Source organism: Numenius arquata, chromosome 3, assembly GCF_964106895.1.
Source record: "Numenius arquata chromosome 3, bNumArq3.hap1.1, whole genome shotgun sequence".
Taxonomy (NCBI): Eukaryota; Metazoa; Chordata; class Aves; order Charadriiformes; family Scolopacidae; genus Numenius; species Numenius arquata.
This window is the reverse complement of record NC_133578.1, coordinates 15,438,032-15,464,256: the sequence shown is the minus strand read 5'-3', so window position 1 is coordinate 15,464,256 and position 26,225 is coordinate 15,438,032. Positions and strand designations below refer to the sequence as shown.

The 26,225-nt window shown below is 38.5% G+C and overlaps 1 protein-coding gene across 1 annotated transcript in view; it reads right to left on the bottom strand.

The window, feature by feature from the left end:
• The window catches only part of CNTNAP5 (contactin associated protein family member 5), a 401,323-nt gene that overhangs the window by 194,265 nt on the left and 180,833 nt on the right, over positions 1-26,225 (bottom strand). Inside the window, exons 2-3 of the mRNA XM_074145684.1 lie at positions 22,802-22,912; positions 16,176-16,369 (exon numbers count right to left, since the gene is read on the bottom strand). Coding sequence (XP_074001785.1) covers positions 16,176-16,369; positions 22,802-22,912 — 305 coding nt within the window. The remainder of the gene's footprint in view (positions 1-16,175; positions 16,370-22,801; positions 22,913-26,225) is intronic.

The window sequence follows — 26,225 nt, the reverse complement described above, 5'->3', positions numbered from 1 at the left end:
TTGCTCAGACAACAAGTGACTGAGTGGGTTTAACAAGCAGGATAATAGCTCAGGATGTCACTTTGATCTGAATACATAATTAAAGGAGATCAAGAAAAGGCTCAGGTTTAGAAGTGGCCTTGAATATCTGCAACCTAATTAAGATTGATTTTGCCAATCACTGCTCAGAACACGAGTCTTCTGTTTGCACTTGGTTTCCAGTAAAACATGTCAGTTGTCTAGGCACCAGCATAGCTTCTACAGGCATTACCCACGTACAAAATATGTTGGGTTCAAACCTGGCCCATGATGCTTATATACAAATCCTGTGGGTTGCTATCTTTTAGCTTTAGATTACTCATGACAAGTGCAATCAATAAGGCTTGTTAGCCTGAGGCTCAGAAGAGCTGTAGCTATTTTTTTCATCTTAGCCTGTATGCATAACATGATAGGGTGTTGAGGAGGCACAGATGAAGCGGTTTGTTATTTATGACAATATCAATCAATGCACTCTATTACCAAATGAATTAAGTAGCACTGCAATAACTGGCTTTTTTGCTGCAACTTTGGTTTTTAAAAATTGCACAGAAGAGTGATATTGATCTGCCTAAGTCTACTGACATTTCATTACAATTCTTTCATGATGGAACAGAGTCCCTTCTACCACTGCCCCAAAATTTATGTAACTATAAAACTCGATTCATCTAAAGACTTGCAAAAGGACGAGCAGATTTAAGCCTTTGAAGTTCAAAGCTGTGATTCTAAACCTCTCAGCAAAGCATCTGGTTGACCTAGGAGATTCCTAAACTCTTTGACCTCTTGACATTAAGGTTCCTCACTTTCCTACAACTCTGTTTCTCTGGATGGCCAGAGCTGCAAGTCTATGCAGTCAGATATTTTGCTGATGCTTAACACTGGACCTACTGAAGGTGGACCTACTAAACACCCAGTGTTCTCCAATGCTAGCAGGGGCCTTGGTGTTGTTACAAATGGAAGTGGCCAGAAGATAGGAATGTGACATAATAAGAAACGGGTACCTTGGGAATGAAACAACTGTGCTCCTTTGGAAATTAAAGACCTGGGTTGAGCTCTGCGTCTCATCTGAAAAAAGCCTCACCATGGAGCCATCATTTCTCCTGTTGTTTGCTACTACTTGTGAAAGAAACATTTCATTCTGGCTCACTGGACCAGAAAATCAGAAAACAACAGGGAACTTGAATGTAGCTCTGAGCCAAAACCACTCACCTTATCATGGCAGAACCTCAGGAGATGAGGCATTTGGTGTTGATCAGGTGTGCTTTCATCCCTGAAGGAGGTCCAAAGCATACCAAGACCTAGAAGAATGGCCCAAGGTAGCAGGAATATATGGCTACATAGAGACGAAAGACCTATGTGATTTGAGCAATACAAATGCTGGGATTTCAGCCTTTAGCCAGCTATAAAGAACATCGGAAAACTTCAGCCTATTTGCCAAAACTGAATTACAGTGAACCCATTTAAATAAACACGTGCTTGGAAGATAGCAGGTGTAATTGGGCCAGGAAAGTAATGATTAACATATGATAAAGAAACATGTCTAATGGGGGGATTAAAGACAAATTGATAAAAGAAAGGCCATGCCTCACTGTCTAGGGCTGCCAGACATCTAGAATTGACTGCACTGCTACTTCATCTGTGGCATTGCGATCTTTTGTTTATGGCTGTGCCTGCTGCTGACCAGACAAAGAAACCCTCTGGGACCATTTGATGCTGCATTAAGTTTTGTGCCTGAATGCATAAGAGTCCCTAGAAGGCAGCAAAAGGGTTCTAGCTACTTTGTAATGTTACAGAAAATGGCAGCAAAATCAGTATACAACTTAATGTGCAATTGTGTAGTAATATCCAAGAATTTGGCCATATACCTGGAAACCCACCAGCTACCCATTAGTATCCCTCTTTCTTTTCATACCTCAAAACCAATGGTGTTTTCAGTTTTGGTAGGATCTTTTTGAGAAGGGTGGAGGAGTTGGCAAAAAATATTTTCCAGCAGCTACAAAGTTATCAAAAATGCAGTCTAGGATAAAATGGCTTTATAATTAACAAGGGCTTTGCAGGCTATGAGATCAGCAAGAGTTTTTCTTGAAGGACAATTTTGGGATGGGGACCATGGGGGAAAGGCTTTGGTGGGAATGGAACCAAACATGAAACCTGGATCCCCCAAATTCAGTCTAATTTATCACTGAACATCCAGCTTTTATACAGATACAGTGCAGAAAAGGGGTTCTTTGAAGTGTGAATGGGCTTATTTTTAGATACCCAATGAAAGCATCTCCAAAGATGAAATGTAGGTGTCTTCTGTGTGAGGGTTTGTTTTGTTGTTGTTGTTTGTTGCTTTTATAAACCTGGAAGAATAAACAACCAGTGCAATTAATAATAAGGGTTCTGTTAGGGTAGATTTGGAATCTGGAACTGATTTGGAATATGCAGCTAGAGGAAATCTGCTTCCTTCCACTTCCCTTTTACAACCAATGGTAAGAAATAAGAGTCTGGACTAAGTCCAAGGGACTAAACCAATTATGACAAATAGCTAAATTTGTGAATATGTAGAATCAACTGATCATCGAATAATTACTTAAATAATTACTTAAATACTCCCGAGGCTATGGTAAAAACGTGGCAGCAGAATCATCGTTATTTTCATCACAGTAATTATAAATCATCATTGCTGCATTCTTGCAGATATGGCTGGATGAATGCCACCTGAAACTCTGCCTTCCCTCCGTGTCTCAGATTTGCTTCTCCACTGTCCTATGAATTTAATTTATTTTTACACACACACAACTGCTCTGCATGTTTGCCAATAACTCTTCAAACCTGCTTTAAATATCTGTGAATCTGTAATTTCATAAGATTATTCCTTGCAGATCACCATTTCTGTTAACCTTTATAATGATGTATCTGTATCTTTATAATGATGTATGTGTTACCACATGCATATATTTCTCAGGCTGAAATAGCAGACATATTTTATAAGGCTATAACCAAATGTCCATGGATTATAAACATAGGTACCATTATAAGCCTTCAAATACCAAGGCTAAGCACCAAAAGCTGACCTCCAGCCTAGCAGAGGGAAAAGAAGAAACAAAGTTAGGGGAAGGATAGTGAGAAGTCAAGACGTTATTTCATACCAATGTGCTGCTGCATCTTGTTTTAAAAATCACACTGCCGATACATGTTTGCTTCTAATTACTCTGGCCAGTCACAAAATGTAGGCAAGAAAGCCCTCAAGATGGCATAGAAAGCCCCGTAATAGGCAGAGAAACAGTTTTCCGGGGGGCGGGGGAGGGGAAGGAAAACAAACTTCACAGCAAATGAAAAAACTAAGTAACTAACTAAGTAAGTAACTTTCAAGCTTTCAAGTTCAGCAAGTATATAATTGTATAGACCTTACTCCACAACACGTTCAGTACCTAATTACAGGTGTGGGATTAAATCCTGCCACCACCGGAAATTTTATTATAGTGTTATTTGGAATCAACATTTCAGATTTCCTCATTTCTAAATTGTTATGCTTCATGGCTCATTCTGCAAATGTAAATGCATAAATTAAGTGTCCATATGTTTTCCAGATCACGGGCTAAAATATAGTTACTTGTACCTGAATAATCTCACAAATTTTAGAAAGCATTGTTCAAAGTCAGTTACTACTTGCTTTAAGTAGAGGTACCAGAAAGTGGCCATGGTAAAAAGAAGATAATGAGGACTTCCAAAACCTCAATAATTGTCTTTAGAACCTTTTCCACTTGATAATTTCCATAGAGAAATTAAACACCCCTCTGAACTATACAGGAAAGTAAAGGTTACCTAGGTTTTAATATGTGCTATCCTTTTCACTATAATATATACTCAAAGTTGGAAAAACAACCAAAACCAAAAGCAATTTAATGTCTAATGTGGCCCAGTCTAATGGGATAGATGAGTTAAGGGAAAATGTAAAATAAGAGAAAGAAAAAAAAAGAAAGGGGGGAGGGGAGGAAGGGGAACAGCATGAATTGAAGTTGCGAAAATGCCTTTTGCATTCTTGCAGTACACAAAATTCCCTCCTCCTATGCGTAAAATTCATCAGCACACCCAGAAGCTACTAGACACGACCTCCATGTCAAAGAATCAGTTCCTCTAACAGACACTATCTTTTCCCTTCTTTGTGCATATTTATGAGTCCCACAGGTTCTGCAGATAGCAGGATGGGAGAGCATGCTTTCTCCTTACTATAGTACCTAATCTGAAGGTTTACTGCCAACAAGAAGTTGCTGCCTGTAAATGTGTCAATCATGAACTACGTGACTGCTATACAAATCACAACTACTTGAAATTTTCAAAATCATTCTACAGGGATCACTTTTTCTTTGGCTGGCTGAACTTTGTTATGGTTTGTTGGATGTAATTTGTTAACACAATATGCTCGCTACAGAAGTCAGCTGCACCCTTCAGCTGTCTTCACCAACGTAAAGGACTAAGAAACTTGGGAAACAATCTAACTCTGGATCTGTAATATCTGAGCATTCTCAACACCAAAAGAAAGAGATATTTTATTTTCCTTCCAGAGAAAACAAAACGAAGAAAGGGCTACACATACCAGCGCACTGGTTCCAAACCTTGCTCAGCATAAATCATTTATGTTTTTATTTGCGTGTTTGTGATCTTGTAACAAGGAAGAAGCTGAAATTACAAAGTTTAAAGAGATTAGAGAGTGTTTATAAAGGACCACATATTGGATGCACATAAAAGCCTGAATATATAGATCGGGGACACAAATTAAAAGCAAGGAAAACGACCTGTGGTGAAGACATGTAACGAACACAGTGACAGATGCTTGAACAATGACTCCATTGTAAAACAACTTAGAAGCCATAAGGTGGACACTTTTTCTAAATTTCTAAAAAATAGTTTTTTTCCAGAGACTGCTTTTTTATAAAAACACTGAAGTGTGCTCTCTTCCTTGGAAAGCAAATCTTTTATCTGAAGCACCAGCTGATACAAGAAGGCAATATCTGAAAGATATCCTTCAAACAGGATGAATCTTGGCATCTGCTCTCCTGACTAAATTCTATCTGTATTTATTTACTGAACAATAAGACTAGAGAAGGCTTTTCAAGAGGCATTTTTTCTTTGCTTCCCCTATTTATTTATTTTTTAACTGAATTGCAAACAATAAAGCACCAAGAAGCATCTGCCAAGCATATGCGACTTGCAAGTATTACCATTAATGGATACTGTTAGTGGAAAGATTTTGTTCACCACCACACATATACTATCAATGGCATACAAATGCTCTCGCTCTGAAGGACTTGACAAGGAGAGCTGAGTAACTGTGGACCAGCTCTTTAGTGCAGTGTGAGCATCTGTGCCCAGAGACTACCAGAAAAACAGAGGTTTGGATCTGACACAGAGAATGTAGGACACAGTTTAGATGTTTAGAAAGCCTCCTAATGACAACAAAGTGTATTAGAAAACCTGAATCCAGAATTCAGACTACAGTTTTCCTTTGATATTGCTATAAAACTTCTATGCCGTAATCTCGAGAATCTCAATTCTCCCCCAACATCACCCAAAGAAAAGATTTCAAAGCATCAGCCAAAATCAGCTATGATCCCAGCGCCATCAGAAAGGACCTGAACCTCTTGGATTGTGGAGATTTATTGAAAGAGATTATATAGAATTGCTAGGCATTGCCAGAATTGCTTTAGTCTTCAAAACAGCTCCCAAGTGGAAGGTGTAAAGTTCTTTTGAATCAGCTTTCTTAAGTTAACTGGCAAAAATTTGGATGCTTTCTTTACATTATATCAAGACGTAGACCCTCCTGAGGCAACCGTGACATATTTTAAACTGATAGGTCTAATTTCCAAATGGAAGTAAGTGAAATCATTATTTTTGAGAACTGAACCTAAACATGAAATCCTCCAAGACAGCCAGTCTTTCCACATAAATTCTCCAAAGTCTACCAAATCTCATCTCAGGAAAGCAAGAATTTTCTCCAGAGAAGATCTGCCCATTCTTATCACTGATGTGGGAGTCTGCATATTTAAAATAAAAATAAGTCACTCACATTAAGTGTTCCCTGAGTACAACAGGTTGACTAGTTTTTCTTTGAGCCGAATCTCATCTCTCCTCCAAGCTGTAAACGTATACGTACAGAACCTTTTATCATATTTCCAGGACTACCTTACTACCCCTAGGTCATGAATACTTATTCCCTAAAGGATGAAAGTTCTTCATGTAATACTACTTCAGGACTTACTCTGTCTTTTTTTTTTTATTATTTTTTTATTTTTTTATTTCATTTTTATCTTTGATTACTAACTGCACAAGCATAAGTTGAATCCTGCAGAACAGGTGTATGCAGCTCCCTGGAAGTGTGAGATGCATATTAAAAAGTTTCAGAGTTAAGTTAAAGTTCAAAGGAATGTGGAGAGACTTATTCGTTCTGCAGATACCAATTTTTATTCTTACTTTTTCTGTACCTCAAGGGATCTTCTAAGGATCTCTATCCTTCCCAATTCCCTCGAGAAGCCACTTCGAGAATCAAAAGTACAATTGGTATAATGACCTTCAAGATTAATGACTATAAGTGTTTTTAAAATTCCCATGCAATAAAACTTGGAAGGCACTGAAAGAGCATAAAGCATACACCACACATTTGGAAAGGCGTTGTATTAAAAGAGGACCTTCATACTAAGAATAATACTTGTATTCATTTTTTTCAATATCAGTAATCTCACCAATTATTTTTTCTTTTGTAATTAGGAAACATTTATAATAAAGTATGTTAAATATTTATATTTTATCTATATTAGGCATTAGAGCAGCACTATTTCCAGACTTGGAATATACCAGTACAAGCACTGGCAGCTAAAAGAAAAAAAATATCTGATAAAACTTCTGAATGAGAATGAAACCAGATAATTTTAGTTTTGTCTGCAAGGTAAAAAAAGGCCTCTTTTTTCAGCCTCTGAAAAATAAAACCATGTTTTGCTGAAATTACTGGAACTCTGTGAGGGAGGGAAATCTACTGAAATCTACAGAACTTCTGGATTAACACAAAGGCAAGAAAATATTACCTGTCAGACAATTCTAATTAGATCGATGGGGATTTGGGAAGGGGGAAGGGGGGTCGATTTTTTTTTCTTTGTTTGGGTTTTTTTGTTTTTGTTTTTGTTTTTTTTTTTAATACGTAACAAGGTCACCTCAGTTAAGCAGAAACATCAGTTTCTACTTTGTATGTCAGTTCAGTAAAAAAAGTGAAAAAGTAATTGGTTCCTGGGTTCATCCATGGAAGAAATGTGGGGTAGACTTTTAGCCAGTACCTTTCTTTATCCTTAGAGTTCTGGGGTCCCTGAAAATGAAGGACCCCAGTGACAACAATAGGCTTCCAATCAGAGCATAAAGGAGAAATTCAGCAGAATACCCACATAACTGGAGAGACTTACAGAACAAGGGAAGTTTCACAAATAGCCTAAGAAAATTAAATTTTAATACATTATGGTCCTTCCTCTAAATCATCCAGGCCCTTGCACGATACCTGATTTTCCATCTCCCCTGCAGGGCCACTGTGAAAAAGTCCAATTTGAATGCCGTTGATGAAAAGTTTCCATGAACACAAACCTTTTTCAAGAAATTATTTCAGAAATGGTTTGTAGAGGACTCTCTGGAGCTGACGGGTGTCTAGTAGCAGGAAACACCAAGTATATTAACTCCAACTGGGATACAAATCTGCTAACCAAGGAGACAAGAAGAGGATGAGCAGAAATAAGAGACTCTTGGTTTCTGCTGATGCTGACTGAAGACATAATGAAAAAGTTCTTTATTTCCAATCTTAGGTATTGAAGCTCTGGTTAACTACAGCTTTCTACCTCTTTGTCTGTCTCCCTCCTCCTCGGTCTCATCTCCATTTCAGGTATCATGGCAATAATCTTCTTTCTTCTTCCACGGTGCTCACCAGTTTACTAGCACGTCTTACCACTAAACCTGGTGCCTGTATAACGTCACACTCCTTTGCTTAGCCAATTCTCTAACAATTTTTAATATCTTAATAAAATCCCAGTCCTAGAGCGGTTTGCAATGTTTTATAGCTTGCCTCGTCTTCTTATTGTGCCATTTTCATTAATCACAAACAACAGGTTTCTACTTCTCTGTTCATGAACTTCTTGCTACAGGAATGAATAATCCAAAGTTTAGAAAGGGCTCAGACCAAAACAGGTACAATCTTAGAGCAGTTACTGAAGACCTGAACACTCCAAATCAAACTACTCATCAAAAGTTGATAAGCTAGTTATTTATTTGGATTAATCTAATCTAAAAGCTAATTAGTAGAAGTGACACTTTTCAGCAGCAGGACAACCTGTCTTATTTTATAGTACATGATAATACAGTAAGAGTACTCTTGTTAGCAAGTTCCCCAAAAGAACTGGATGTTAAGACAACTAGAGACATTCTCAGTTCCAAAATCTACAATTACAAAGAAACTCGTTAAGACCTGAGCTCTGGAAGTGTATCCTGTGCTGATAAGCAGTGCCTTTTTTTTTTTTTTTTGCATCGTCCTGGCTCCACGTACTCCATGAGGAAAGGCCCCAAAAGCTCCCATCATATTCCCAGTAAGGATCCTGCACAAACAACTCCTGAGGATGTTGAATGTTCCTCCTTGTGCATTTAGCCACTGATCTAGCTTTTACCAGGATGCTCAGCAGCACACAATACAAATGAGCTATTTGCATTAGAATCATTCAATTTGAATGGGCTTTTTAAGATGATAAAAAGTCCAGATCTTGTTTACCAGCCCCAGAAGCCACTCAATCCTGATTAATATGACCCAGAAGGACTATGGAAATTAGCAGCATAGAATTCACTGTGAAAGTGCAGAAGAAAAATATTTGCATACTGTATTCTGTAAAGGGTCTTTCTTGGTTCAGTATCTATCGCCGTGGAAGCAATTTGAAAAGTCAGGTAACTTCTCTCTGCAGCACCACAGTCAATCCAACTATTATTGTTTCAGAATGGTTTTCAGCTGTGGGCGGATCAGCTTTAGTGCTTATCCCTAGGACATTTTTATTTGGCTAATCTTTGTAAATTGTTTGCTACGAACAAATTAATGATGCATTTTCCTTTAGCAAAATAGCTTTACCGTTTGTTCTTTGCTCTACACTGCTTTCTCATTTTAGCCCATTTGCAAATGGTCATTTGCTCACCAGAGGTGAAACTACAAATGGTTTGAAGCACTGTTTGTTCCGTGTTTATTTATAATTTGTAAAGGCACCTATTTATAGCTTCACATACCATAGAACACGATTTGCAAACAAGAATAATGAAACTTGGTCTACTGATATAAAGGAGGTGCTGGCTAAAATCCCCCATCTGATGGGAAATGTTCACTATTTTCCACATTAGTCATCTTAGTGTGCTGTCACTAACATTCACCCTCTTAGTAGACGCCTGGAAGGGAAAACAAAAGCTTTCTGGCTGTGGCAGACAAATCTGCTGAAGACACTTGGAAGAGGCGTATGTTTTAGGGCCAGACTTCACCAACCGGGAGCGTGCCAGCCACTTTTTCCACTCCAATCCGTTAGAGCCAACACGACAGACTCACACCTTACATTCCCTATAGGTGAGAAGAAGCAGTGGAGAGACAAGATCATACAGAAGATCTGGGATACAGGAATGAGAAATCAAGGAACATTTCACAGACTTCCTGTGCTAAACAGTTACAGAAATGGTAAATTTCAAACAACTTGCAAAGGAGTAAGACTGGGAGGTCAGTGACAATGGCACAGGCTGCAAATAGCCATATTTCTTGCAGTTTCCTGGGTCAGGGTGAACTGCTGCCAAATACCAAGCACGGAGAATTACTGAAGACATTACTGATAGATATCATGTTAATATCAGCATCACATTCTCTAGACTTCACCTTAATATCACTTTACAGTTAACCAACTATAAAAGCACATTGTAAGGTCACAGAATTCATACAAAATTCAGTTAGCTTAAGGCTAACTCAGATATCTCAACACTAAAGGGTAATTTGCAATCTAAGTATATCCATTTTATTCAGGCATAAATCCATACAGAGTGCATTTAACAAAAACAGATATACTGACACTTTGAATTATCCTCCCAATGGGAGAACTGCCCCGGCAGTATCAAGAAAGACAGATTTCCTGAGAACACGCTCAAGAGGCCACGTTTGCAGCCAGCTCAGTAAGCTAAACCAGAATTAGAAGCAAATTAGTAACATCCAAACAACATCTCGGAATTAGGCAGTCTTAAATACAACAAATGGGTAATGGTCACCTCTTCAAAACCTGTAATAACATAGCTCTTAAAAGAAAAGCGATGAAAACCTCTGAAAAGCCTTGCTTCCCTGCAGCAAGACTGAATTGGTTCCTTCATTCCTACTTGAAAGTAGCAACTGGCTTTTTTTTTTCTTTGCTTCTTAGAGTAAAGGTGATGGAAAAGAAAATAATCCATAGATACTTACTGTTTAACATCTATTTGCCTGGCAATAATTACTGTGCATAGAGAAGATTAAATATATCTGAATACCAGTACAGCAGGAAACATTGCAACAAGACAAGCAGAAACTCATTCTCTAATCCAAGCAAACAATGCAGGACTTCTCATCACTACAGGTAGAATTTTGCTCTGGCCTTACTTGGAGGGTGTTAGGTCTAGGAGCTAAAAGATGCTTTAGAATAAATTAGCACAACTATAAATCTGACAAGAAGATTAATATTCTAACTATGTTCACGATAATTAACTCACCAAAACAGTTCCACAATCATTATCCAGCTAGAGTGGAAATGGGAAAGTTTACAGCACTCCTGTAGATTTATAAGCCAATTAAGAGTGACCCTCCTCTAGATTTCATTAGAAAAGGCTCTGGTTCAGCAAAAGCTCACACATGCAGGCAAATTTTTTCCTGAGGAAAGGGCTTGCAAGGGATCTTTATCACCTCTATTAAACATTTTTCCTGCTCCCCTCTGAATTACATATTCCTAATGCATCCTCAGCCTCCTGTCAGCTCTCCAGCCCTCACACAGCACCCTGCCACCTGCAGGAAGCGGGACTGACACTGTGGCACTTCTCCATGGGGAAAGCTCTCTGTACTTTGCATGACCCAGGTGTCACCGTCCAATACCTGAGATGCACTTCCTGTCTTGAGATCCAGCTTTGGGGTTAGAGCTCAGAGTTCCCCTTCCACCAGAGGCCATCTTCTCCTTTCTATGTGCAGTTGACAGCAGATGTGTAAGAAGCTTCACCAACAGTCAGCTCCAAACTTAATATGCACGAATACCTGCATGTGTTTGCACAGTATGAAGTATCTCCTTGCTATCTATGCCAGTTTTCCCCTTCAGTGCCTTTCTGCACAGATTCATTGTTCTAATATAAGAGCCTTCTCTGCCACTGTCAGAGCAGTCTCCCTTTATCTCCAATTCCACAACTTCCTCTTCTCCTTTCAAAACTTTAGAGAAAGAACATCTTTTTTCTCCTTTTGCTGCATGCATCTATGCCTGCTCCCTCCCCTTTCCATTATGTCTTCCTGCATAATTGTGTTTTTCAGCTTTGTAAAGTATTTTTCAATATAGATAGGATAAAAATTGCTATCTAAAATTAAATAGCATTGTATCACAGCCCACACTTTTGTCCCGGTAATATACACAATTTGGACTGACTCAAGCTGTGGTGCGTATGCAGGTAAAGTAAATTCTGAATTATTCAACACTTAAAAACACTGAAAAATCATTTACTTGTTACAAGCAATAAGATTTATGTTTTATGTCTCCCAATCAATAGCTACTGTGTCCACACACAGCTGATTTATCCATATGGAAAATATAATTATAAGTCGAGTTTGCTCTGAACCACAGAGTCCTTTTGTAACAAGATTATTTAAATACAAATGGGGTTGGAAAATTGGTTTTAAATGGCTAATCTGTCTTGTCTCCAACTCCAGCTGCAGAATTTACTAACATCATAAACACAGGCTGAGTGAAAATGTAAGAGGTTTTCTGATTCTCCTCGCGATCTGTCTATGCAGCGCTCATTAACGGTGAAGTTGATGGGAGCTGTATGCATGCAGTGAGAGGAGGATAATAAGCCTTGTAATCTCTATAAAGAGAAAGGGATTTTTACTAGTCATATGTCATATATACTGGTGTGCAAATGTCTGTCTTATTGGCAGCCCAATAAAGAATTTATGTACCCAGGTTTCAGATGCACTGAAGGACACAGATGCCATATGGGTGGACAAAACCTACACCCAGATGGCTGGAAACTACTCCTCAGGAGGACTACTTGCAATATGGAGCATCAGACATTTGTGAAGACATGATTAGGAAAAGTTTCATCTGGGCAGATTTACTCGGGGATTACAAAAGGAGGTACTGCCTTCCTGCTGTCTCCACCAAACCTGGCCGATGGCCCATGACATGCAGCAGGGAAAGTCTGTGCTGGTACATCCTCCTCCAAGAGAGCGCTGCAGTACAGCCAGCTGGGAATACCTCATAACTCTGTCTCTGGGTCATGCAGATAGGCTGGGAGAAGTTGAAGTTCAAATCTGACTTGGGCTGAGTGAAGATTAAGGCAGTTTTAGTTTAATAGTCATACTGGAGAAAAAATTTCAAGACCTCGTTTTCCTTTGCTGGAATGCAAACAAATTAAAACAAAGTGAAACCTCAGATTTCTGCTTGAATTAAATGCTTCCCTTGAAACCCAGGTATTTCTTACACCCTTCTTTTCAGCACTTCAGTAATTATTATTCTCCACATAGTTATATTGCTTCAGAAAACAAAAAAATTCACCAAACTATGTAGGTCCCTTATACGGACACATGATCTCCCCTTTCAACAGCTGTAAATGAATGATAAATTGTCACTAATGAGCAATTGCTGTGAGATATTCGGTAATATCCATACGTCAAAGCACAAACTTCCAGCTAGTTTTACTAAAGTAGAAACTGTATCAGTGAACCTGACAGGTCCAGTGCATATCAATATTTTACATTGATACAGCAGACGTCATCTAACAGTCTCCAGGCAATGATTTCGATTTTACTGCCCCGTCTGAGCTATGAGTCAGTGCTGACCACCTCTAAAGTTAGGAACAGCACAGCTTTCTGAACCAAAAAGCAATAAAGTAGGTAAACTTCTAGCCTTTTTAGCTATACACAAAAATTTAAAGAGGAAACCTTAAAAAGACCAAAGTCCTGAGGGCTGTAGAGCGTACTAAAACCCTGCCCTAAGGACTGAGAAAAAAAAAACTTCAAAGTTAAAGCCTGCAGGGAGGATGTGTTTCCCACCCAACCACCTGAGATTTCTGAAGTGGTGTATTTTCCACAAAAACCTAGATTTTAACCTTTCCACTCCCTCTGGATGAGAGGTAACCTGGTAAACTGTAAACCTGCCCTGATGTAGGAGACTCCTACTTTGAATCCTGCTTTGACAGACCGCCCTGACACACCCAAAAAGAATGAAATACAGATTTCTAAGGTTGAAACTAGCAATCTTGTGGCAGATTCGTACAGTGTACATTGTCACAGAGTGTGACAATGGAGGCTACCCTGGGGTGCTCCTTTCCTATCCCAGTGAAACAGCCCACTCCACTGCCCTCCCTTAATTCAAGGGTGAAAGTTCTTTCCAAGAGGTGTGCAATGTACAACTTCCCTTAGAGCTATTTAACAGCCCAGATGTTTTCATTTCAGCCAAAGGTCTGCCTTTTATAGAAAAACATTCATCATACAGCTGGACAGAACACTTCTATTTTTCTTCTTATTTAGAAAAAAGCCTATGGAAAGGATTACTACCAATAAAACAGAAGTTATAATTCTATACACGCTTCTGAAAGCCTCTTTGGCTTTGCTCTTTGTGCTCTGAATGGCTCTCAAGATCTAATTTAATTCAGTGAAACAAAACCAAAAGTGCCAGGAAAAAAAAAAAAGAATCAACTTTCTCTTTAGTTTGAATAAAAATTGCACAGAAGTAATTCTTAATCTCCATTCATTAAATGGGCAGGCATACAAGCTTATAGGTGTTAATGAGACTTGCCAGCTAATGTGGACTGTGGAGTCTAATGAAATGTCAACTGAGCCCACTTTGGATTTTCACTATCAGATTCTTCCAATACCAAAGTTTGGCAATGAACCCTAACAATCCCTTCAGGCCCTCTGCCTGGGGACATGGAGCAAATCATTCTTCTAGACTAGAAGTAAGTTACTGGCTCATATGGGCAGTGTGACTTTCAGAAATTAACCTGAGGGGAAGAATAACCAAATCCTTCCCCCAGCACTACCTTTTCCACATCAAAATTCTATTTCTTATTTCCTTGATTATATACAAAACTATCCTCTGTAGCCTAGGGTGGTTTCCATTAGAAAAGCATAAAAAAAATTAACTCTCCAGAATGCAAGCTTCCAGATCTACTGAAGGTTTAGAACTTGTGTCAGGGTCTGCTCTGAATCACCTTCATGCCTGACCACTTAGTAAAACAAGAGAGTTCAGGTTCTTCATAAATCCTAATCCACTGTCTAATGCCTGCTAGGCTTGTTCTTAGTCTTGTGCGCAATATTAGGTGCCAGATCAGAAACTCACAAAATTGGATCCTTAGGGCATGAATATTTGCTATGGGAAATTTTATGTTGTCTTTTCAAGTTTCCCTTTAAGAAGAAAAATTTCTGAAAGAAAATAAAAGGTCAAGAGTTTCCAAAATGGAAATGACTGAAACGTTAGATATGTAATAAAAAATTAATTTGTCTTAATATAAAATTTTAACAAGGCACATAATATTTCCAGGGAAGAAAGCACTTAATGATACCAAGTCTGTAAAAATATCTCAATTCTGGATTTCTGAGTCCCAAGGGTGGAAGTCCAGAGCGAGACTAAACGATCACTATATTCAGACCAGAATGAAAATCCACTGTTTTTAAACACTAAAAATGAAAACACAAAAAATAAATAATTAAAAAAATAGAAGTAACTGGAGCAAAACCAGCCTAATATAACTGGATAAGTGACAGCTGAAGCAGAGCCACACTTGACAACTTTATGACCATCTTTGGACCAAAGTTGCCTTTCTAAAGGAAGAAGGATTTCATTAGCTTTCCCTAAAGCAAACCATGATAAAACAAAACCAGCATTAATGCTATGGATTTTTAAACCACAGAAGTTAACCTCCCTGTACATGCATTCCCTCTGCCAGCAACATTCTCAGGAAAAAATCCAGCAGCCCTTCTCCTTTCTTCCTACTGGATGACAACTCTCCTCATTCATAATCATTATGTTATTTCTGGAAGCAAAATATGCTTTTGTGACACAACATTTAATCAAGGTGTTAACTAAAGGAAAATTTAAGACAAAAAACAGAAGTCTGCTTGATCACACTTAACAACGTTCCTTTTTATTTTCATGAAGAATATGTTTCATTTACCACCACACACTGTCATGCTACCAAGGCTATTGATCCTCAGAACTAGAGAATATAGCACAGAGAGGATGTTGTCGTTTGTTAACAATTTACCAACAATTCACATTTTCCATATGAAAGGAAGACTTAAACTTCTCCATCCACACCTGAGGGGCATTGCTGCTGCAAGAAGTCCTACTGACAGCACCTGGCCGGGCCACACATTGAACATGAGACACAGTAAGTGTCAAGTCTGCATTAAAATTTCAAGAAAAGCCTTGAGCACTTTAAGTGGATGTGCTAAATCATCCCACAACTCATGCTGCAGCTCCAGCCTTCTCCAGGCAAGGAGCAATTTACCACCCACCTCCCCCAGCATGACCTCTGTTGTTCTGGCCAGCAAGCGTGCATAAGACACAGAGTTAATTTCCCTATTTCCTGGAGAAAGTATGTAGGTGATTAGCCCCATTTACCCCGGTGTGCCTGAATCAAAGCCAACCAGGCACAGAAGCATGCAGGTCATTTTGAGTGCCCTGAGCATCCTCATAGTCTGAAAAACAATGTAGTCCTGAGGGCCTAAGCGTGTATTACACAGACAGTCGGTGACATAACTCATTTAGATCAAAACACCCAGTAGAGGTGCTCAGGTCTGCTCTCTCACCACAACAGCACTCCTCTGATCTGAAACCGAAGCCATTTCTGCAAATGCCAAAACGAGCCTGAAGCAGAAAGAAATGGAGCCACAGGCATCCACAGTTCAGACCTACCCAGATGGTGTCGTCTTGTCTGTACTGTCTCCAGTTGCGGCCGGTGTCGCTGAACATCAGCGTATAACTGGTTACCCAGTCTGAGCTCCCATACCTGCCCTGGGTAGCGACCGCCACAATCTCCACTCTGTCTCCCAGATCAACCTGGAGCCACTGCTGCTTATTTGAGTCCAGCGGGGACCAGCCACCAGCTCCTGAAAGAGATTGGACAAAGATAATTTAGATGGCAATGACAGCACAAAACTTTGTACTTGAGAAAGCACCATGTTATTATTTCAGGTCATCACAGAGGAGTGGACTTCCTGAACATACAGTTGTTTGTTCATATTTTGCATTAGGAAATATGCTACACGAGGTGTGTTTCCCTAAGGTTTCCTTAATTAATCTAAAGTTAAAAAGGATTTTTGGATTTCTAAGAATTTTTAAGGAAATCTATTCTTTGTCAGTAAGGTTGGCAGATCCTCAGTCACAAAAAAAAAACTGTATCTATCCCCTACTCACATGCTTGTACAAATCTGGGAATGCTGATTTCTAACTTTGACATCTTCTTCATTTGCTTTGACATCATCTTTTTTGCTATGTTTTGAAAGACATGTAAAAATGTTAGTTATCTTTTTTATGCCCTAATATGTATTTGAAAGAATGGTTTAATTACAGGTTGTAAATGTACTTCAGATAATACGTTGTAAAGCTAGAGACCGTTCAATTGAACAATTAAAAGGACTGCCTTCACACTGGAAAGTAGCCTCTTCCTTATACAAGACACTTGTTAAGTGAACATGTATTTTACCTTAAACAAAAGAACAAACAAGACCTTCATAAGGACAAACACAAGTTGCAAATTATCCACTTGTCCATTCAGGAATGGAGACTTCAGAAGTCACGATCACATGCAAGCTGATAGATTGTAAATCGTCTTTATGCTTTAAAAGTAAAGTTACGTACTATCCCTTGAATTCTTTTAGAGGTTAAAGCGGCCCATGGTAATGCCAAGCCAATGAAACACAGAACTGCAACCACTGCTTGAATTTCACCACTTCAGTCACTACAATAAATGTGAGCTTATGGTTAAAAGGCAAATCCTTCCAGACTGGAATATATTCTTTTATATTCTCTTGCTTTCTTTTACACCCTTAATTATAGGCTATGCTTATTTTCTTTTAATTTTTTTCTACTTGCACACATTTATTCTCCATATAGACTCAGTGCTCACTTCATCCTTACAAATAAGTGAACAATGCAGCTATGAAGAGCACAGAAGCCATTAACAAAGTATCCAAAGCAGCAAATTTACAGGCTGTCACTGCTTCTGCAACCCATCGTCTCGTTTGTTTTGCCATTATTAGTGAAGTTTACAAAAGCATTTCTCTGTGATTATAGTGAACACAAATCACATTGGGAAGGAAAAGGGGAAATACAGAATTGAGAGTAAAGCATTAACAATTCCTCATGTAAACTCAAGAATGATTCCAAGAATGGATTTCCAAACAAAAGGCATTACTAAACTTTTGTTAAAATATTATGATAAATTCATCTATTTATAATCTTATTAACTGATCTGTTTCAAAGCTGCTCCAAGAAGAGTTTATTGAGGTGAACTAAGATGAAAGATCAATAATGTTGTTTATATCAAAGAACTCAATGTCAATATCTTTGCCCTTTAAAAAATTTCTTGATTTTCCTGGACTGCATTGTATTTTCTAACTCACAACTGAAATTCCTTTGTCTAAGAATAAGTGTTAGAATTTTCATTATTTACAGTTCATTAAGATAGGATCTAGTCCTAATTCCTGAAACAGAAGTGTGTTTATTCCATAGCTAGAACTGAGTATTGTCCCTGCTCCCCTGGATGATTCAGTCTTCATTTCTCTACAACAACTCTCCAGGGAAAATAGTTTGTAACCAAACCAATGCATACTGCCTGCTAGTGCCATGCTTTATTTTACTTTTTTCAATCACAATAGAAGTCTTCATCGTCATTATCATTATTTTACCTGCTTTAAATAGAGTACTCTCCCTTATGACCATGCCATGAAAGACCTAACGAGAATATTAGGAATTTCATCACTCAATTCTTCTCTGACTACTTCATAGCTCTCTTTTAACTCCATACATACGTATAGCTTATATAAGACTATAGTACTTGTTAAAAATTCTAACAAAGTTTCTTATCCCTGTCTGCCCCCCCCCTTTTTTTTAATCTTAAATGCCATATAAAGAATATTTCTGTCTGTCTTTTAAGATATAAACTATGTAACTGTTTTCAAAGACAAAAGGCTGCCTATTTCTCCTACAGAATTGTGGCTAATGTACACAGAAGCCAAAGGAAAACTTTATTTTGGATACTGGATATTACAAATCCAAAGGGAGTCTGAACATGATAGTTCCTGCTTTGTTTACAGTTTTATTTCAGGAACTGGCAGGAAACAGAAATGCAGTTCAGAAGTTCTGGCAGGTCTGTGGCACAAAGTTGTTCCCCTCAATGCTCCAAAGAGCTTATTCTAGATGTTTTCAGTAAATATTAAATGAAAGGTCAGCATATTTGTCTTTCTACAACCTAAAAAGGAACAGATAGATCGAGGAAAAACACTTAAAACAAGTAATTTGTTTGATGACTTTCCCATTAAAAAAAAAAAAGAAAAAAAAATTTTGCTTTCTGTGTTCTAGTTTATACATAACTTAAGCCAAGCTTATTAACACAAATACTTTCCAGTAGTTTGTTAAACATCATAACTAACATCTACTCTATATAGTTTATGCTCTCTCCCTCCTGCTGCTAGAGGTGGCAGAAAGGTGATAAGCTTTCCACAAAGTATTTGGCTTTACGATGCACTGCTATTTTCCAATCTGAGCATGGCACAAGTGGCTTACAGTTTCGAAGTCAAACAAATGATACACACTGAATGGAAATTTGGGAGACCTGTGTTGAGTTTAAACTCTCAAATTGCAGATTACACGGCATCTCTGCACTGCACATCTCTTCACATAAGCACATCTGTCAGCTGGGAATGTCACTGTTTAGATGTAAACACTGCAGGACACAGCAGTGACACCTGCTCATAGCATCACCTCTCCAGAAGCTGGTCTTGCAAGGGAGATGTTATCAGTTACAGACCACGTCTTTACAGAAAAGCAACTGTTTCATACACCTTTTCCCATGGGAAAAAAATCCACTGTATTTCCCTCTCCCAAACCTTCTACCATTACCATTTCCACAGATGGACAGTAGTTCTACTGGCTTGTAAGAACGGCAGTTAAAATCCCTGCAACAACAAAGCTGCATTGGCTGCATGACTGAGGGCAGAACTAATGCTTTTCCCATTGGGTCTCTCTCACTTCTGCTAGTAAAGCAAACACGTAACTTCTGCTTACTTTTGTGGGTTTCCCAAATCCTCACCAAATACTGTTGTGAGTGCCAAAAATCAATAATTCTTTTTTCCCTCCATATTTGCTCTGTTATACAGAGCAGGTGGCACAAGGGATACTGGCATCTTTTTCCAGCATGACCTGTGTCTGCAAATTTCTTCTATGCACATCATTCCTTATAGCATGTCAACACCCAACCACATACATATTTATTAAGTACCAAAAAGCACATCCAAATTATCATAACTCTCTTACAGCCATTTGCTCCTCTGCCCACCAGTGATGCTCACCCTGGGGAACGTTTGTCAGGGCAGACCCAAGAGGATGCTCAATAAAGTCAATGCTTTACAACATCGTGTCTGAGGTGCATACAATTTTCCCAATCTGCCCACCAGATTCCCACTGACATTGATAGGATTCTGCACATTGAGCTACACTATCATTCCTCACAGTCCGTACATTTCACATTTTCTGTGGATGATTTCCAGGGAGAGGTTCAACATGATATGGAAAAAATGCCCTAGTGGAGAAACAGTACCACTGGAATCTGATATATTGCTCATATTCTCCATGGCAACAAATCATAATGCTAGAAATATGAGGAGAACAAAGATCGGATCGTTTCTCAGTTGGAGACCTATATGACTCCAAGAAATATGATCAAATACTTTTTTTTCTTTTACAGACCATTTGTACATTTTGCTGTAATTGTTCCAAAAACTGCATTTAAGCCCAGTGTTATGCAGTCAATGCTCCTTGATGTTCCACAGGGCCACTCAGGATGCCCATACTTATTTGTAGTTCATTAATACGAAGCAAAGGGAATGCTTGTTTCCACCCTACAGTGCCTTACAAACAGCTCAAATGGCTCTATATTGTGCTAAAAACTCTTGGACTTCCTGCTGCAACTAAGTGCTTCCCTGCTGCAGAATTTTAATTTAATGCCCAGATCAAACACTTCCTGGCCATAAAACAAATTCTTTTTGACATTATATATGTTTTATATTCCCATACATAATTGCCTATACTGACTACTCAGGCTGAGAGTTAATAGAGAACTGAAAAAGCTTAGTTGATACAGTCATATTGTAGCAATTTTCTTATTCTTTTTCATTATTTATTTACTGTAAACAAAAAGGCCGATTAGTCTCTCCCATGGGTAAGTAATATATTTCATACCTCAGAATCATATTTATCAGAATTATACTAACTGCTTTACTATTACCAGTACATATTTATCAGCATTTTAATTGAGCGCTTTCAGCAGTTCACACAAAGCTTTACTCATGGGTAGTTTCTGTGGTATTTTATTTTAATGGCAAATTTCACTGCTGCAGGCTTTTTTTTTTAAGCAACAGCCTTTTAGTTATTGTTATCTATTATTGTATCAACTTGATGAATTAGAACTTTCTATCGATGTAGGTCTGGATTGTATTTTAGAAATTCTTCACCTGTTGCATTCATATTTACATTAACAAATAGATTTATCTGTCTTTCTACCTTGAGGCACTGTTCCTTGCAGCACTGTCTTATCAATTACAAAGAAAGCTGAGCCAACTCATCAAAATATTCCAACATTATTAGAAATCCATGGCACAGTCCTTGTTAGTGAATATTATTTCTTGTAAAGCTATCTACTGTTTGTATTCAAGTGCCAGCCAAAGAAAGTTCCTTCACCACCCATCTACCTGCGCTTGTTCCTCCAACCCAAGATGTACCAAGATGCAAGCACTGGTAGATGGGGGGGTGAAGGAACCCGTATGAATTCTGCTGGCACTACATCTGTGCATTTCTACAGAAGTCTGTGCAACAAAAAATTAAACAAGACAGAATTTAGCTTCTAGCTCTCTGTGCTGGGCTTAGCTCATCAGTTACCGCATAAGCCTTCAAAACATGAAAGAAAAAAAAAAAAGCTGCTGACACAAATTCCTTACTTAGGGCTCAGTTTCAATGCTCTGTCTTCCTGTTCTCATGCTTTGTGATAAAGGACAGTGTGGACCTTGCCAATGCAATACTGTATGTCTAAAAAACCAGAATATCTTACCGCCTGCTACATGGCAAAATTACACTGGCACAGCTAAATAAGACCTACTTCATCTTCTGCCCTTAAATTGCAATCATTGTCAATTTATTTTAGATTTTGCTAGTATCACTTTAAAATACAGTACGGCAAGAGCTTGCCTTGAAACAATATTGACTATGAATCTCTTCCTCTTTTTGGCAGAAAAAAATAGTCATTAGAGATATTTGCAATATCGTACAAGCACATCTATTCACCATCCCAGCTAGCAGTTGAAGACAAAAGGCAGGGCAAACTCAAAGATCATGCTCAATGTTTACAATTTTCTTTATGTTGAGCTAAAGTACCTTTACTTTTACTTGCTGAGGAACTCTGGTTCAGGAGTTTATGGTATAGTAACTCCCATTTAACACTTCCCTAACAGCCTAGCAACTCCTTATCATTAGTGCCAAGCATCTAAGAGAGAGACCTTTACTGTCTTTCTACAGACTTATCAAACGATGTTTAATTAAAACAGATGTTTCAGAGATTTTTTAAGTAGGAAAATTCTCATTTATTTTCAATTAAAACCTTTTTTCTAGTAGTATACTTTCTAATGTTTCTTAAAATGAAAAGTATATGTAATGTGATAATACAGGGCTGTCCTCTTTTAGAGCCTGTAACTTGTGAATAAGACGGGAGCCAACAACCCAGACTTGCAATGTGGTGCCAAATGATCCCCTAGATACTGCCAACTTCTCTTTTCTTGTACCAAGTTTGATCCTAATATTTTCATTTTGCGTGCAAGCTCATTATCTAGGCCTCAAACAATCTTCATTGCAAATGTCCATAAAGTTTTTTCCATTCATTTTCACTATTTCTGCAGATTTACATAATCATTGCATTCCACTGGAATGTTAACGAGTTGCTATTAGCTTTAAAAAACACCTACATTTTATAATAGGGCCTCAAGCCTAATGACCTTCAAGCTCTAAAGATTATGGTAACTCTTCAAAAGCAAAAAGACTATCTGAAGTTCCTTCAGCATGTTTCTAGAAGAGAAGTGGAGAGCTTAAAATTTAATAGAAGATTTCTATAATAAAGGAAAGAATTGCTCCTCAATAGAGCTCTCTCAGAAGCATAAATTAACCGCTCTATTCAACTTGGCTCTGAATACACTGCATACAAACAACATAAAAATGTTATTCTTTGTAAATGTGAATAAAAAGAATAGTTTAGGCATTTCATACTGCAACCTTACCATCTCGCCTGTTGAGCTTTGCAAAGCTGGGACTGTGAGTACTGAAGAGCTCAGAGGAACTGGTAAGGGCTGTTGAAGGTAAGGGAGATACCAATGCATCATCACAATTATCTAAAAAAAAAGCAAAAAAACAAAGCATACAGAGGTCATCACACGAGCAACAAATATGCCAACTTGTGCTATCTTGAGGTGGTGTTTGCTTCTACTTAGTAGACAGAGACTGCATAAAAAGCACACTTGTGCTTGAATTCATGTGCGAGACTGAAATTTACCTCCAGAATGACAGTCTGGTTGGACGGCAATTGGGTGGAAGCTGTTGTTGAGACAATGAATACTTGAAAAATCTAGAAAATGTTTTATTTTCAGTGAATGAAATTTGATGATCTACTTTTGTTGCAAAAGCCACTGGAAGAATGTAGTAATGCCCTGGCAGACTTCAGAGAATACCCCAGGTGTTGTGTTAAGTCTCTCCACAGAGCACATATGTAATGTAGGAGTTACAACTTCATACTTCAGCATGGAAGTGACATACGAGGATGTGCCACCTGGCCTTTTGCAACATGTAAAAGTGTGTCCCATCCTTCACAAGAGTCCTATGCTGCACTGTAATTACAAAACCTGAACGCTTCCTTCATTTCTCCCCCAGGCTTACACCCGTATACACAGCCAAATTTGTTTTGTTTGCTCAAATGAGTAGTCTACTATGTCCTTCCCCTCTTATTTTCACATCCTTATCTGAGGACAGACGGGTTAGACTAATGCTCAAGTAGATTTTTGAGTCCATAATGTTTGAATAAGGATGGAATTAGGTAAAGTAAGTTTGCTCATTACAATACTGTCACATACACACTCAAGAACATAGTGCGGGGTTTCAGTAGGGAATAATAATAATAATAATAAAACCCTCTCATTTTAATTGAATCTCCCACAGAGCAAACATGGATCTAATTACTGGAAAAGTCCTGCAGGTTAGCAGAATCTCAGGCACCACAGTGTTCCTGCACTAACAGAGTAAATATACAATTTGTAAGGATGGGAGGGAGGGGGGCAGGGAGTAATACATTAATGATATTGCAGGGCTACAAAAGGCAATGAATGAAAGCAAAAATTACTTTATAGTTATGACAGCAAATTTAGGACTGATCCAAAATTGGATAATACCTTTCCCATAATGAGCCAGATCACATTAAAATATTTCTCATCTCTTTCTGCAACGACTCTCTAGAACAGCCCAGACACTTTTGTAATCAAAATCCAGCTCTATATGGAAAATCAGTAATCAATATAATTCATATCAGTGCATTGACCGATGGACCTCAAAAGGCAAACCTAAGTATGAAATCCTTTCCATCTCCTCAGTTACCATCAGCAAAAATTCCTAATAAGATCTGCGAGTTAGACAAATTAAGGACAAGTATACCACTGATGTTTTGACCATGAGGACAATTAGCCAACAAAACAGGTTACCAAGGTATTGAGCAGATTCTCTATCATTTACAGACTTTAAATCTCAAAGAGACCTTCTGACAGCAATGCAAAAAGGTCTGTGGAGTGCCGTGCCCCCTGGTACGGCATGAGGTCAGGCCCTAATTGTTCTGTCTGGACTTAAAAAAAAATCTGTAAATTAAAATAAGGCTCTGAAAATAAATTCACCGTCACTGCTGACCTGAACAGTGACTTAAAGATGTCAAATGGTAAGTACATTGGGGCACCAAATTCACCCAAAGTTCTGCATTCTATGAAACCCAACAGAGGGGTTGGAAACCTCTCAAAAGGAGGTTCAAGGTCTTAGCAACAGATCTACATGACTATTCAGCAATGCTTAAAATCTCAAGTTGGAAATAATTAAATGCAGAGACTTAAATTTCAATAGCGTTTAGAGTGCTGGATCTTTTCAGTTTCCTGTTGTTGCTCCTGGACCACAAGACAGCTCAGCACATCAGCCTGTGATCCACAAGTTGTCCATGACAAGATTCACAGTGACAATCTCTGGGTTCTCACTGCTCCCCGAAGGTATGATCGGATACCTACAGGACACCAAGTGTCTCAGCACAGCATCAAGTGTAAATCATTTCAGAACAACACATTTAAGGTTTTCCCGGGCATCTCTGGAGGCTGCAGCCTGGGAAGTGACAATTAGCTCCTCTAACTACCAGATGCTTTGTCTGTATTTCCACATCCTTTGCTTCTGTCCCCAGACACACTCACCTGGATCTACAGCATTACAGTATCATTTTCACACCAAATTCTGGGATCATTATTTGGTTATCCTCTACAAAAAAACCAAAACACTGCTGCCAGGAATCCTTCCCTGAATTCATATCTAACTATAAAAAACATGTAATTACAAGGCTTCAGGGCAGCATTAACGATTTGAAGATAGTTCTGAAAGCACCAGGACCAATACAGTCCAACTTTCAATAGATAAAGAGAGTAACATCAATTGACTTTAGAGTGGAACCAGGAATTTCCTCCAATTAAGTTGATTTTTGAATGGATACTCTGATGCCCTTCCCTCAGTCAAAACTAACAACACTGGAGGTTGCACCTGACAGCTCTACACACGTAGACCCACAAAGCAGGACATGGCACAGCTTTTACATGCCAAATGAACCTTCGAAGTACAGTACAGTAAAGTGCTTGAGATGCAACTGTCAACTTGTACATGCACAACAATCCAGGTCATATGCAGAGTAGCTCTGATACATCCCTTGTCAGACAGACAAAGTGTACATATTTGAGATTCATATATTTTTGTAAAACTTAGCTGAAAGAAGCCACAAGGTGCAAAAAGGTAGGATGTGCACATACAGTGAGGCTCATCCCATGGGCCCCACTTCCATGAGAAGGCAGAATTGAAAAAGCAACCACAACCACCAGACAAACCACCCAACACACACCTCTCAAGATCACAAAACTCTCTGAAAAAGGATGTTGTTATTTCCTTTTGTGATGAGTGTAGGCAAAAGAGATGAAATGTTCTGCTTATGCAAGTTCAGAGAAGACCCATGGTAAATCCAAAAGCAAAGCCAAAGTTTCCTGATTCCCACCACATAATCCCAGCACACACATTTCAAGAGACTTACCTCCCTCACTTGGTGCGACAGAAAAGGACCTTTATTCTACGTGCTCCCAGGTTTCTAGTTTCTGACCCTACTCCTTTGCCTTAGCAGTTTGCCCGTCTGAACCAGAACTTTGCTTCTTTGTGTCAACTACATTATATGTCTATTAAACACATTGTTTTTAACAAATAAAATTTCACACTACAGAATCATTTAAAATATCTGGATACTCACAAAGAAAAGCATTTACTAGCCAGTTGTTTTCTCCTGTGTTTCCTTGCCAACCAGGTAATTAGAAAAAAAAAAAAAAGAAAAAAAAACGTGAATAAAAGGGTGTCTAGTTGTATCTATAAGCCATCTTC